The following is a 13886-nucleotide window of genomic DNA, read 5'->3' as shown; positions in this document are numbered from 1 at the left end:
CAGAAGGAAAGAGAAACATAGCAAAATCTAGGGAAGAAGGAATCTTATTTCCAAAGGAAGCAATAGACTTCATTGTAAGATGTACATTTTCCCATTTTCCAACAACAGTAACAGAAAAACAATCACAAACATACCAAAAGAGAATGGCCTATTCATACTTTTTTAAAAGGGGATGATGGGAATGTACCAAATTTCTATTTCTCACCAACAGCACAACACAATAGGAAGTAAGTGATATTGGAAAGATATTTTTGTGTATTTACAGTGGTAAATGTGAATCCACTATCATACTTTTACAGAGGATTCTACTCAGATATAAGGGATTACCCAATACTGAAAAATTAGAAGATTAGATCACTTATAGCCTTCCCCAAAATTACCTGATGAAGTACTGTAGTAAAAACTATTAACATGCACAAAAAACGATTGAATCAGGGTGAAGACTGCAAGAGAAAGCAAACGCAACCCAGCAGGACGGTGCAGGCCTGGAAGCAAGACCGCATGAGCTAAGTAGCCACACAATCAGCATAAGGAATAGTAATGTTAAAAGTAGGACTCAACCAAGTGTTTTAATAACGCATGGCTTAAGGAAAAGCAAGCTCTACTCAAGGTTTACTTGGTGCATATTTTAGATAGAGCACATACATAGAGCACAGTTTTTCTTTGATTTAAAAAGAAACTGGAAAAATCTTTAATCTATATTACTTGATTCCCTTACATTACTTCTTATAAGTGGAAAACATGTAACACCCTCTTAAATAAATAATATACCTCAGCCGTGATGAAACCATTAAAATTAGTAATGGCAAAGACAAAATAGATATGAACCAAAGAATTCAAAAGGATAGAAACATCCTAAGTGTCCCTCAGTAGAAGAATGGATAAAGAAACTGTGGTACATTTACACTATGGAATACTACCCAGCTATTAAAAACAAGGAATTCCAAAAATTTGTGGACAAATGGATTGAACTAGAAATGATCATAATAAGTGAGTTCACCCAGAAGCAGAAAGACTCAAATGGTATATACTCACTTATATCTGGACACTAGCCAAAGGGGCATGTCCCATGAAAGCTTTCACTCACCAGGAAAGTGGGCCAGAGGGGAGGACATCCTATTGGGACTCTAGGTGAGAGAAGCATGGGAGAATGGGGAAATAGAAGGATCCAGAGGGTCCTAGAAACCTATAAGAAGAACATTATGATGGGCAGATCTGGGCCCAGGGGTCCAGCTCAAACTATGGCACCAGCCAAGGACAATACATGCAGTAAATTTCGAACTCCTACCCAAATCTAGCCAATGGACAGGACATTCTTCACAGTTGAGTGGAGAGTGGGGTCTGACTTTCACACAAACTCTGGTACCCCATATTTGACCACGTCCCCTGGATGGGGAGGCCAGGTGGCACGCAGAGAAAGGATAGCAGGCTACCAAGAAGAGACTTGATACCCTATGAGCATATACAGGGGGAGGAAGTCCCCCTCAGTCACAGTCATAGGGGAGGGGAGTAAGGGGAAAATGGGAGGGAAGGAGGAATGGGGGGATACAAGGGATGGGATAAGAATTGAGATGTGATATGAATAAATTAATAAAATATATTTAAAAAGAGAATTCAAAAGGAGCCAACTACAGGTCCAAGGAAAGTGTTCCTATAGTATACAAGCCACTCCCTACATGTCACCCTGGCTGAGGGCCAACCTCATTGGCTATCTCACAGTGAACATGAATCGGCCAGGACTACCCTCCACACAAATTTTTTTGACTACTGATTGATGGAGGGTTTTTTTTTTTTTTAAATCACTGTCAGCACAGCTATAACCTTCTCAGGTAGCAGGTTGGTTGGTATGTGCATTTATGTTCCAGAATCAAATCCCAAGAGGCTTACCTAACATGAATTCATCGTTTCTTTGTTTTGACTTTGAAACAGGATCCTGCTGTATAGCCCAGACTGGCCTGAAACACAATTCTCCCTTAGCCTCCTAAGGGCTGGGATTATACGTGTGTCCAGCCCCACCCAGCAGAGTAAATCTTAAAAAATAGCAAAGACTTGTTGATGTTATTCACCAGTAGCTGCTTGTTTGGCAAGTATGACACCCCAGGTTTGGCTCCTAGTCCCTTCCAAAAAGAAGACAAGTAAGAAGGAGGAGAAATAATGCACCATGTGAACAATTAACTTTTCTAAAGGAATTACTAGAATAAACCCTATCAGATCCCCCCCATATCTATCTATCTATCTATCTCTGTATCTCTCTCTCTCTCTCTCTCTCTCTCTCTCTCTCTCTCTCTCTCTCTCTCTCTCCAATTGCTCCTTTGTGTACTGTTTTCCAAATGTACAGGAAGCACTAATAATAAATGTTAGACGGAAACATTGCATTTGAATGAACACTTGAACAGTTCACACAGTGCTGGACAAAAAAAAAACTGTATTTTGGAGGAGAGAGACTAAATCAACACAAACACCTGAAACCATCTGGCCTGAGTAAACACAAACAGAGGAAAGAAAACTAGGGGACTGCAACTGCACAACAGGCAAGGAAAAGCAAGGTGCAAGGCCAGACCACAGCCAGGCCAATCAAAGGTCATGAAAAGGTCAAGCCGCAGTGTCATCAGAGGGCCAGGCAAGTCCTTGGGGAGCTTCTGAAGCCTACCAAGCTACCACCTGCATGTTGTTTGCCCCCACCTTGTGCGGTATGTGCTCGTGTGTGTGTGTGTGTGTGTGTGTGTGTGTGTGTGTGTGTGTGTGTGTGTGTAAACCTTTTTCTTATAAGAATTGTAGGAACCAGCGAGGTCAAGGACACCACAAGAAACCCCACAGAATCAAGTAAACTACGCTGATAGGGGTCACAGAGGCTGAACCCACAACCAGGGAACCTGCATGGGACTGACCTAGGCCATTTGCACATGTTAGAGCTGTGTAGCTTGGTATTTTTGTGGGACTCCTAACGGTGGGAGTAGGGGCTGTCTCTGACTCTGTTCCTTGCTTCTGGGACCCTTTCCCCCTACTGAGTTGCCTCACCCAGGCTTACTATGAGGGGAGGTGCTTAGGCTTACTACAACTTGATATACCATGGCTGGTTGATGTCCATAAGAGACTCCATTATCTGAAGAGAAACTAAGGTGGAATGGGGGGGAGGGGGGGGCGCAGTGCGAGGGAGAGACTGGGAGAGAAGGAAATGGAAAATGCAGTTGAGATGGAAAAATGACTGAGTGAGTGAGTGAGTGAGTGAGTGAGTGAGTGAGTGAGTAAAAAAAACCCTACTGATTAAAACAATAGAAAGATCTTAAAAGTATGTTGTTCAATTGCCTGGAAAACAAGACCTTTTAAAACGTATCTTTAAAGACCTTAAAAAAGATATGATGGGGCTGGTGAGATGGCTGCACAGTTAAGAGCACTGTCTACTTTTCCAAAGAACCAAAGTTCAACTGCCAGCACCCACAGGGCAGCTCACAACTGTCTGTGACTCCAGTTCCAGGGATTCTGACACCTTCATACCAATGCATATAGAATAAAAACTTTAAAAAGAAAGATATTGTGATATCTAAAAGTGATAAGCAATGCTGTGTGCCTGCCTGCTCATGGTCTGACTGTATAGAGAAAATACAAACTGTGACATCAAATCAGAGCAAAGTGATGTGACAGTCCCAAGGTGCAACACTCAGATCACTAGACTGAGAAAGCCAAGTCCTAAGGCTAAAGTATCTGTAGCATAATGTGTCTACTTATTGAGGATATTCATTTTACTTTGAGCGAGTAAAGAATAAATGAATAAAGGGGCTATCAAGGGGCCAGTACTGACTTCATAGGCATAAAAATTAAATTGATTCTGGCAAAAAAAAAAAAAAAAAAAAATCAAACAAACAACCCGTTTGTGTTCAGATTCATCTCTCCCATAAAAATGTGAATTCTCAATACAAGAATAATTCTTTGTACTAAATACTTATTTGCTTTTGTACAGAAATCTGTACAGAATATATCAAAGATAAAGAGCAGAGCAGAACTCCAGCAGCACCTGTTCTTACCAGATACCACATGCCCGCGCCTACTCTGCATCGGAGAGCCTTGCTGCACAATACTGAACTGAGACATCCCTGCAGAGTACAGTATAGCCAACCGTGGAAAAAAAGAAGTTATGGCCAGGAGGGAAGACTTCCCAGGGACAGTTCTGCCAGAGAACTACTGTATCTGCAGACCCCTCCTTGGGGATTTATTCCTTCAGCAGGTACAATTTCTAGAAGTCAGGCGCCTGAGTTGGATTGAGTGGCCATGGAGGTGGTCCCTTTCAGCCTTGCAGTAGTCACACTTCGTAGACAGTCTTTTGGCTCTCAGCTGAAAATCTGGCTAGAAATATAAACAGACTTCTACATAAAACACACATTTACCAGCTATGATTTGTAATTGGCAACGTGAGGTTTTACCAGAGTTGACAGGGAAAAGTGCAAAATCAGCCCCACTTATCCCAGCGCTCCAGCTGAGCTCTACCTAAATGTGCCGAAGCACGGCTGGAACAGGGACAGTCACTGTCACATCCAACTCACTACTGCGCCAGAGGAGGACAAGGCATCGTTTATAAGTTACCAAGAACATCATATGAAGAGCTTCAAAAACAACACCCTCTCCCTACCAGATTTGTCCTTTTCCATTTGGCAAACATTGCTTTATTTTTTACCATCCTCCCTTCTGTTTTACAGAGAATATGAGCCAAGACGGCAACGGGCTTCTTGTTTATTTCCTTCCTCTTCAAAAACAAAGCCATGGCTTGAGTACATTTATCAGAACAAAGTCTACAGAGAAAGAGACGTTTTAGACTTTTCATGAAAGCCCCACGGACAGGACAAGGCTGCCACTTTCACTGACTCTTTTCAGCACAGGACTAGAAGTCCTACCAGGGTAATTAGGCAAGACAAAGAACTAAAAGGGGACCAAACTGGAAAAGAAGGAAGAAAAACTGTCCCTGTTTTTAGAGAATGTAATCTCGCACATATACAGCCCTGAAACTGTAGAAAGCACTACTGAACTAATAATACATAAATTCACTAAAATTGCATGATATAAAAATCAACATATAAAGGTGTGTAGATTATTTATGTTAAAAGCCAGTTCTCTGGAAAAGAAATCAAGAAAGAAGTCACATTCATAGAAGCTACAAAAACATCAACTGAAATACAGTTTTTGAATGACGTGAAAGACGCTCAACGGAAACTAGGCAACATCGAAAAGCACGTCAAGCAAGTAGCAATGAGTGTGAAAACACTACCATCTTGGGTTGAGTGACTTTTCCGTGGAATCAATGGGCAAAGTTCCATTGCTATTGTGAGCAGCTGCCTCCCATAGTACCCACGATAACTCTATTGCTAGCAGCTTCACACCGCATCAACAACAGCCTTGTTATCATTGCTGCTATTTGCTTTATACAGTATATCAGCAGGAATATCAAAATATCATCTAGTTATCCCGAATGGCACCTTCAGACACACCAGGAACTTCTGAGGTTTTTTTTTTTTTCATTTTTTTTATTAATTTATTCATATTACATCTCGATTATTAGCCCTTCCCCTGTTTCCTCCTATTCTTCCCTCCCTCCCATTTCTCCCCTTCTCCCCTCCCCTATGTCCGTGACCGAGGGAGACCTCCTCCCCCTATATATGCTCTCAGAATATCAAGTCTCTTCTTGGTAATGAGGGAGACCTCCTCCCCCTATATATGCTCTCAGAATATCAAGTCTCTTCTTGGTAACTAGCTATCCTTCCTCTGAGTGCCACCAGGCCTCCCCATCCAGGGGACGTGGTCAGAAAAGGGGCACCAGAGTTCGTGTGAGAGTCAGATCTCACTCTCCACTCAACGGTGGAGAGTATCATGTTCGTCGGCTAGGTCTTGGTAGGGGTTCGAAGCTTACTGCCTATATTCTCCTTGGCTGGTGCCTTGGTTTGAGGAGGACCCCAGGATCCAAATCTGCCTGTCATAAAGTTCTTCTTGTAGGTTTCCAGGACCCTGTGGGTCCTACTATTAAGGAGGTGTGGTTAGCTTCTTACTAACTGCAAGGCCAACCAGCACTCATCATGATCTGTCCATTATCACTAACTCAGAACGCACCTCCCAACTACTTTTCAAGCTGCAGACATTCCGCCAAGCCTTGAAGCAGCAAATATTCAAAATATACCACAAGAGCTTTAATAACAATCCAGAACGGAAAGCAGAACAGAATTTAAAAACTATGTCCATTAGCCAGTTGATAAAGAAGCACCACACAGAAAAAAATGGTATATAAAAAGAAGACAACAAAAATATTATATTAAAACATGACCAAATCTCACACAAACGTACTCTATATGAATCCATCTGGCTCAAATTGTCTTTTCTCCTCTCAGCCTTTGTTTAGTAGTACTGTACTGATAAGGGGCCACTCACTAAGTCACTCTAAAAGGCACCCTTCCTAGCATATGCTCCAGCCATATGGACAGGGACTGGGCTCTATTTACTAGGAAGTCCCGTGGGACACATAGGATTCCCAGTGTTCAAATTATATATGTGTGTGTGTGTGTGTATACACACACACACACACATATGTATACACACACAAACGCGCACGCGCGCGCAAAGGCTATTTGAGGAATAATTGAGTAATTTCTGCTTTGCTCTCCTAACTTAAACGTCAAAGGAAAGTGACGACAGATTAGCCCCTAAGCAGTTCTTGCTCAAAGCTTCTCCACCACCACAGTCCTTATGGTACACTGCGAACATATACAAAGGCAGAGTGATGACAGGACAAAGCCCACAGCGGTCTCCAACATTAGCACAATGTCTCTGGTGAGTGTTGTAACTCACAAGGGTCTGATGCTCCACTGAGATAAGCGAACATCAGACTTTCTCCTATCTCATCTGAAAATCGGTGTTTCTCTACAAGTTCTTGATTTTTATCTTCAGCATAACTAGATTAACATCATCTATCTAAGAATGACAATTCCTGCGATTTTATAAATTTTTTTTTCCGTCCTGACATGACGTCTTCAGCCTTATGTGGTGGTGCAGGCCATAAGTCACTTTTGGTCAGAGCAGAAATAGTTTCCCCGTCACTTCTGCATCTAGCTGAAGTTAATTACTTTGCAACCTGGATCTCCTCCCTGCCCGCGGGGTATATATAATGCTTACATGTCACTGACACGCCTCTACCGCATTCTCCTTCGAACACACCTAGGAGAAGATGTCTTAACTATTGCTTCAATGAAAACAAGGTTGCTGTCCAGCCAGGGCCATATTGAACAAGCAAAGCACTGTTCAAAGCAAATAGAAAAGATATTCAAAGGCCTGGCTTTATGCTTTAAAAAAAAAAAAGTGGACTTCTCAAACAACATTTCTTTAAAGGAAAAAACAAAAACAAAAAAAACCTTTGGTTTTGAAATGAAATTGGTAGGTACAATGTTCCCAGGACTTCAGAGTATAGGCCGGTAGAACGCCAACAAGTGTGGCTTGGGCATTTTACAATAAAGTACTCCTTGTAAGATGCAAAGCTCGATATATGTACTGTGGGTAGATGCTTATGAACCATAGAAACCAGTCCCAGGCATCCTCACATGGCTGCTAAACCGGCCTTCTGTCACTGCTCTTACCTGCACTTTAAAAGCACCTTCATCGAGTGGAGGAGGAGGAGGGAAGTGTCCAGCGCCGGGTGGGATGGTACCGGGATCCTCTAACGGTGGAGGTGGGGGCGGAAGAAAATCACCTACACAAAGGAAATACATACAAGATGTTAACAGGTACTGATTTTATTATCCTCCTTAAAAGATACACTCGCTGGCAATTTATTGTAACCATTTTAGCCCAGCTTGTTTGCCTTATATAGAAAACTTCCCTTACTTACATAACTTTGGTTTAATAGCTTTACCTCTCACAGGATAAAAGGAAGATTTCATATTTCAAAGTTAGTCTAGAGGGTTCAAGTACATTAGGCGAAGGCAATGGGTTTCTTGTAGAAGGGATTAGGAATACTGAACTGAATTAGAATTGAGAACTGCCATTAATAAAATCCTAATCGAGCAGAGGAGGAAATGATTTGTGTTATGAGGAAGACAAACTTTTAGAAGTTAAGATAAAATAAAAGTTTATATCCAAGTAGGGAAAAGGGAGGCTGAACTATCATCACCTCAGACGGGATGTCCTAGACAGCAAACCCACTCCAGGCAGCAGGTAGAGAGTATATCCGCATACAGGTTGAGCTAAATAAAACCAACTACAACACAGCAAAATCACATGACTCCAAAAAACACTAGGCATAAGAAAAACTGGCTAGGTGGTAAAAAGACAAAAACAAAACCCAAAAACCAAGCCAAGCCAAACCAAACAAAACACATGTAAGGCACACTCAGAACAGATGAGGAGGCGCGTGAACAGGAAGCAGATGATGCAGATCTTTACAGTAAGGTCAAGAAATAAGAAGGCTAAGGCTACTGAGACTCCCAACATCTTCTGCCAAGAGGAATGCATGTGGGAAAATTATTTGTGTCCGCTGATGTCAGAGACAAATGTCCAAAGCTCTACGGCCACGTTATAAAATATTTAAAATGCTCTAAAATAAATTTAATTAGGAAAAAAACCCATCACTTTTTTTTTTACTACTTTTAAAAGCATTTTTGTTCATCCTTTTAAAAAAGATACCTTTGATGCTTCATTTAGAAGAAGTATTCCTTACATGTAAGTGGCTGATCCTTGCATTTCAGCTTGTCAATCATTAGCTACTATAGGAAGCAGTCTCCATAACCAAATTAGTCACTTTTGGATAATATCATAATGTCACAACTTGGGTATCTGTGGGGAAAGACAATCTAAGAGTGCAAAGTGGCATGCTGTGAAGGAAGGTGAGCCAACTGGGCTCTCAAACACCTGGCGGGTGTCCACTGCCTTTACGTACTACGCTGGGAAAATTCACTATCAGCTGCCAGGTCTCACCCCTGCCACTCTCAGCAGCCGAGGACCCTTTCCCTAGAGCCATTCAGTTTCCAGACTGTCACTCGGCACCCGGCAGCAGGCTGATTGCCATATTTCCCTCCCAGTCAGGAAATAACCCTCTGTGGCAATGCTGCTCGGATGTCACAGTTCCTCGGGATCTGGGTGGCACTACTCTAGACACTGAACTTAGTAGCTCTGTGGAAGAACCAGTGATTTGTGCTTCTAAAAAGCCCAGGTGATTCCAGTGGTATTAGTGCTTGGACCATACTTCAAGTTTCACTGCAGTCTGCAAAGCACCTTCTTTCTATTCCCCACCATTTTAAAGCTGTAACTTAAGGAGCTCCAACAACTCCACCAACTTAGGTCCACACATGGGACTCTCCAAGAAAGCCATCTAAACCTATGAATGCCTGAACTATCTCATATGGATTTAATCCACTAACTGTTAAGGAAAATGAACTGCAACAAAGTCTTTTTCTACATTAAATCGGAATGAATAAGAAAACCGTGCATGAGGTTTTAATCGATGAAGCTGTAGCTAGGTTGACGCTATCGCGCTAAGTTTAGATTCTGGTGTTCTCTCTGGGCCTGTCTTCCTCCAACCCTTTAAAGAAGCATACATGAGCATCCTGTAATTCACTAGGTTCTATACGGTGTCCTAAACTATCAGACCATCAGACAGTATCAGAGCGGGCAGTGGTGTGGCGTCTCAAATTATCAGACCATCAGACAGTTTCAGAGCTGGCTGAGCTCTTGGCATCTCTATCATAAAGGAAGAATGAAAGGCCCACAAAGGTATATGAATAAACAAAAATGATACAAAAAATTAACTTTAAAAATAAAGGTCCAACTCTCTGTCTCGGGGGTCCCTTTTAAGTCCTTTCTCTCTTACCCTGTTTCTCTTTAAGAACTTAAACATAGAGACACAGGCTGCCATGGAATTTTCATTTTTGGTGGTGGTAAGTGTGTAAAACTATATTCAATACTGAGGCTATATAATCCAGTGTGAAGCTCAAGGCTTCCACTTCAGTTTTTTTTTTTTTTAAATAAGTTTGTTTGCTTTTAATTTATTCGCTTTACAACCTGCCTGTAGCCCCCCTCATCTCCTCCCAGTCCACCTTCCCTGCTCCCTTTCTCCCCTACCATCTGGCCCCAGTCTATCAAGTCATCACGACTGTCTGCACCCTCTTCTTCTGCGGAATGGCATGGCCACCCCGCCAGAGGGATGTGATCAATGAGTGGGCAATGGGGTCCATGTCAGAGGCAGCTCCTGCTCCCCATATTATGGGGCTCACATGGAGACTATGGGGCTTCCACTTTGCATGGCTACTCTGACTGCACAGAACCTCATTGAACTGTATATTCTTTGGGTCTGGTAAACATTCTGTGATGGTTTTTTTAATTTATTTTTATTTTTTTACTCCTTACCTTTTGGACAGGAAGGTTTAAAATGAAAAAAAAAAAATCAATACTGAATGTAAAAGTCAGGTTGCCTCCACATGTGTGGCACTGGTGTTCTGTATTTCCCCCTTCCATTGCCATCTCTACCTTATGGAATGAGACTCTATTCTTAGACAGTCCTGGAGGATTGGTAGTACTTTCTGGATACCTACTTCGTGACTTCATGAAAAATCTACGTATTCTCAGATCTTTGATTACTGAAGAGAAATCCAGTGCAAATGCAGACGGCTGCAACCCTTCGGGAGCTTGAAGTACCCCAGACCAGATGGTAATTTGTGGTTCAGGACTCAGTCATTGTACTTGGTAGACAGACTCTCAGTCATTTACATTGTAAGCAGTCAGGAAGAGGTAAATCAACACCAGCAAAGGCAGCACCAAAACAAAACATGGCAGGTCCTTTAAAACCAAAGACCTCTGATCCACTGGTGTTAGTCTGGTAGGTGGAAGTTTCACTGTATCTTACACCGGTAGTTGGAAAGGACACAACTTGACTATAGAAAAGCACACGTGCTTATTCACGGTTCCTTTGAGCTTACATATTTTACCAATCTCTACATCCAACATAGGGAGCCCATACTCAGGAAGTAACAATCTGATGATAAATTATAAGGCTTCCACTTCAGTTGTAAAAACAACAAAGATCTTAATTCTGAGCAAGACCATGTAGGTTTCTAAAAACCCAGCTGATATCCTCTTTACCATCAGTCACTAACTACAACCAAGGCTTTAGCTCAGTAAGTCCAACCATCGACTACATCCCATAGCAGGACTCACATTTTAGAATTACTTATAAGAACTGATAAATTTCATAGTAACATGGTGATGTACTTGAGGGGGCAGGTCCTGGAGGGGGTATTGGAAGAGGAAATGCTTTGGAGGGGGAAATGCACTAGCTGCAGCAACTGGAAGGAAGACCCTGGGCAACTCTTGGAAATCATCTATATGTCCTAATTCCGACGTATAGATGAACATACAGTAGGCAAGCATACTCAATGCTACACGTGTAATAACCCTACAAGCTGTGCATTACCACGGAGAAACTTGACAGTGGATTCCTTAGAGTGAAGATGATAAGTTGCCTTTACCAAGCTGAACTGCGCAAACAAGGAGCCTAATGTGAGGAAACTATTTGACAGAAGGTTTTCCTTCGTCGCTGTTTACATGTTTCTCTTGCTTCAAACTAGGAGAAAGGGCATCCAGCTCCTTGTCCTTTGCTCTCAAAGGATTGTTAAGTTTAGGATTCATGATTGCCCCCCACCACCACCCTTGAGGGGACACGAAGCCCCTTGTGAAGGCCGCAGTGGCAGGGGCTCCACACCTGAGAGCGGAGGGAGAGAGCTCCTGGGCAGGATGAACTGGTGACAACGTGAACTGGGATGCAGAACCTAAGTCACTACCAAAATGTTCTGCTAAGCAGTATATTTAAAAACGCCAGAAAGTGCTGGGACATGGCAGGCCAACTCAATGATGCATTTTCTCAGTCTTCTCAACCTATGGACTCCTCTGTTCAAGACTAAAATATGAACCTGTGGCTTCTCTCAAGAGTAGACTGCCAGGCTCACAGATCCGGATACTTCTATGAGGGCCTCAGTCTTCCCCGCTCCCTCCCCCTTATCTGTAACTTGTTCTGCATATGTGGCCTTGAACTTGTGCTCCTCCACCCTCAGCTCCCTCTGTGGATCACTACGCTTCATGGACCTCAGTCTCTGAAAGAAGAATCTTTGGCATTGCGCTCCTTAGTCTTTTGCTTAGGACTTAATACAGTGTCTGGTTTCTAGGTCAGACTGGACTTTCTTCTCAATTTCAAGGAACACAACTCTCCAGATCTTTCAGGGCCCTGAAGTGCAGTCACGAGGAGAGGGGAAGGGATGAGAAGTCTGAGTAACATCTAAGCACAACCACAGACACTTAGGAAGAGCCAACCTCAAGAGCAGGGTCTGGACTCCTGTTCTCTTGGCATACAACTCATTTGAGAACTGTCTACGGCAATGCTCACACTCACTCAAGGCAAATCGTGGGCATGCTGGTTGTCTGTCTTAATTGCCATGAAGACAGCAACAATACCTGTCTCAATGAATAAACCTCCACTGTGAATAAGAAGATATGTGGCACTGACTAAAATTCCTTTAGTTGCTATCCAGGTGACCTCACATTGTCAAGATACCAGAAAAATTAATCTTCTACCCTTCCACCTCCATTTTCTTCTACTTAACTAATAAATTACTAGTTCTGACTGCATTTAATATTTTAACAGACAATGTTATTTTACAAAAACACTAAGGTGAAAATGACTAATGAAAAAATGTGTGAGATGACAGATATGCTAATTACCGTTTTGCACTTACTCTCATATATGTATGTATCAAAAATTCACATTAGACATTATGTACGTTTCTATAACCACTATCCACTGTGAATATCATATATGTAAATTGAAAAATGCAGATTAAACAGTATCCATAAGCATGTAAAGAGTTCACTGTGATCCTACTAGCTAAAACATTCCTTGGGAAAAATAAAACATGGCAAATGATATAGAATCCTCAGTCATATTTATAGACTCTAATTAAGGGATATCCACATTCAATTATTTGTCCTGAGACAAAGTAACAAAACAGCACGCAACAAAGCATAGTTTGAATATTCAGCATGATGCAATGTAGAGAAAACCACCAGCATGCTCATCAGTGTAGCACTGTTACAAAGAAACTGCAGTCTAGTGTGTACTGGGAAGCATAAGAGCCATCAAGCTGATGGGTTCATCTGTTTCTGTCATACGTTTCTTCACTCAGTGCCCTCTGTGCACCAGGCATTACTGCAGTCCCTGGAGTATAAAGGTACAGAGGAATAAATGCAGGAAACAAATGGAAAGTGTCGCCCTGATAGAAGTTACACTATAGCAGAAAGGAAGGATGTATTAAGAAACAGCTAATATGAACTAAATGCCAAGTAGCAATAAATATGGTGAAGCCATGCAGAGTAAGGAAGGGGAAAAGTCAGGATGGTGGTAGGATGTGGCAGTTTTAATGAACAGGACTGAGAGATGCCTCACCAAAGTGGCATTTGGGCAAGAGCGTAAATTGGAAGAAAGGAGTGAGTCACGGAGTATCTGGGGGCAGGAGGAAGAAGCCAATATTAACAAGTGGAGGAGAAGAGGACCAGGCTCCAGAGAGTGCTTACAGGACAGCACTTCCTTGTACATGGTCGTGTTCACAGTGGTTACCCAGAGCCTATGGCATAACAAATGCTGTTTTCTATTCCCACCCCCTTTCCCCTAACTCTATACAATAAATATGAATTGTAACATCGCGTTTTTTTAAGAATCAGAAGATACTTTGAACCGAATCGCAGAATCTACTCAAACCCTGAGTTTAATTTTAATGCATCACTATATTTACCCAAGCTAAAATTTAATGTTCTGTCATCTTTCTAAATAACTTAGCTCAAAATGCTCTTTGAGTTCTCAGATTAAAAGCAAGAAG

The 13886-nt window shown here is 42.1% G+C and overlaps 1 protein-coding gene across 2 annotated transcripts in view; it reads right to left on the bottom strand.

The window, feature by feature from the left end:
- The window catches only part of Lpp (LIM domain containing preferred translocation partner in lipoma), a 441832-nt gene that overhangs the window by 326128 nt on the left and 101818 nt on the right, over window positions 1-13886 (bottom strand). For both annotated transcript variants that reach the window (XM_051150786.1, XM_051150787.1), the window contains exon 3: window positions 7608-7720. In XM_051150786.1, the coding sequence (XP_051006743.1) occupies window positions 7608-7720 (113 nt within the window). The remainder of the gene's footprint in view (window positions 1-7607; window positions 7721-13886) is intronic.

The sequence above is a fragment of the Acomys russatus genome, chromosome 8 (assembly GCF_903995435.1).
Source record: "Acomys russatus chromosome 8, mAcoRus1.1, whole genome shotgun sequence".
NCBI classification, from domain to species: domain Eukaryota; kingdom Metazoa; phylum Chordata; class Mammalia; order Rodentia; family Muridae; genus Acomys; species Acomys russatus.
This window is presented reverse-complemented; position numbering and strand designations above follow the sequence as displayed.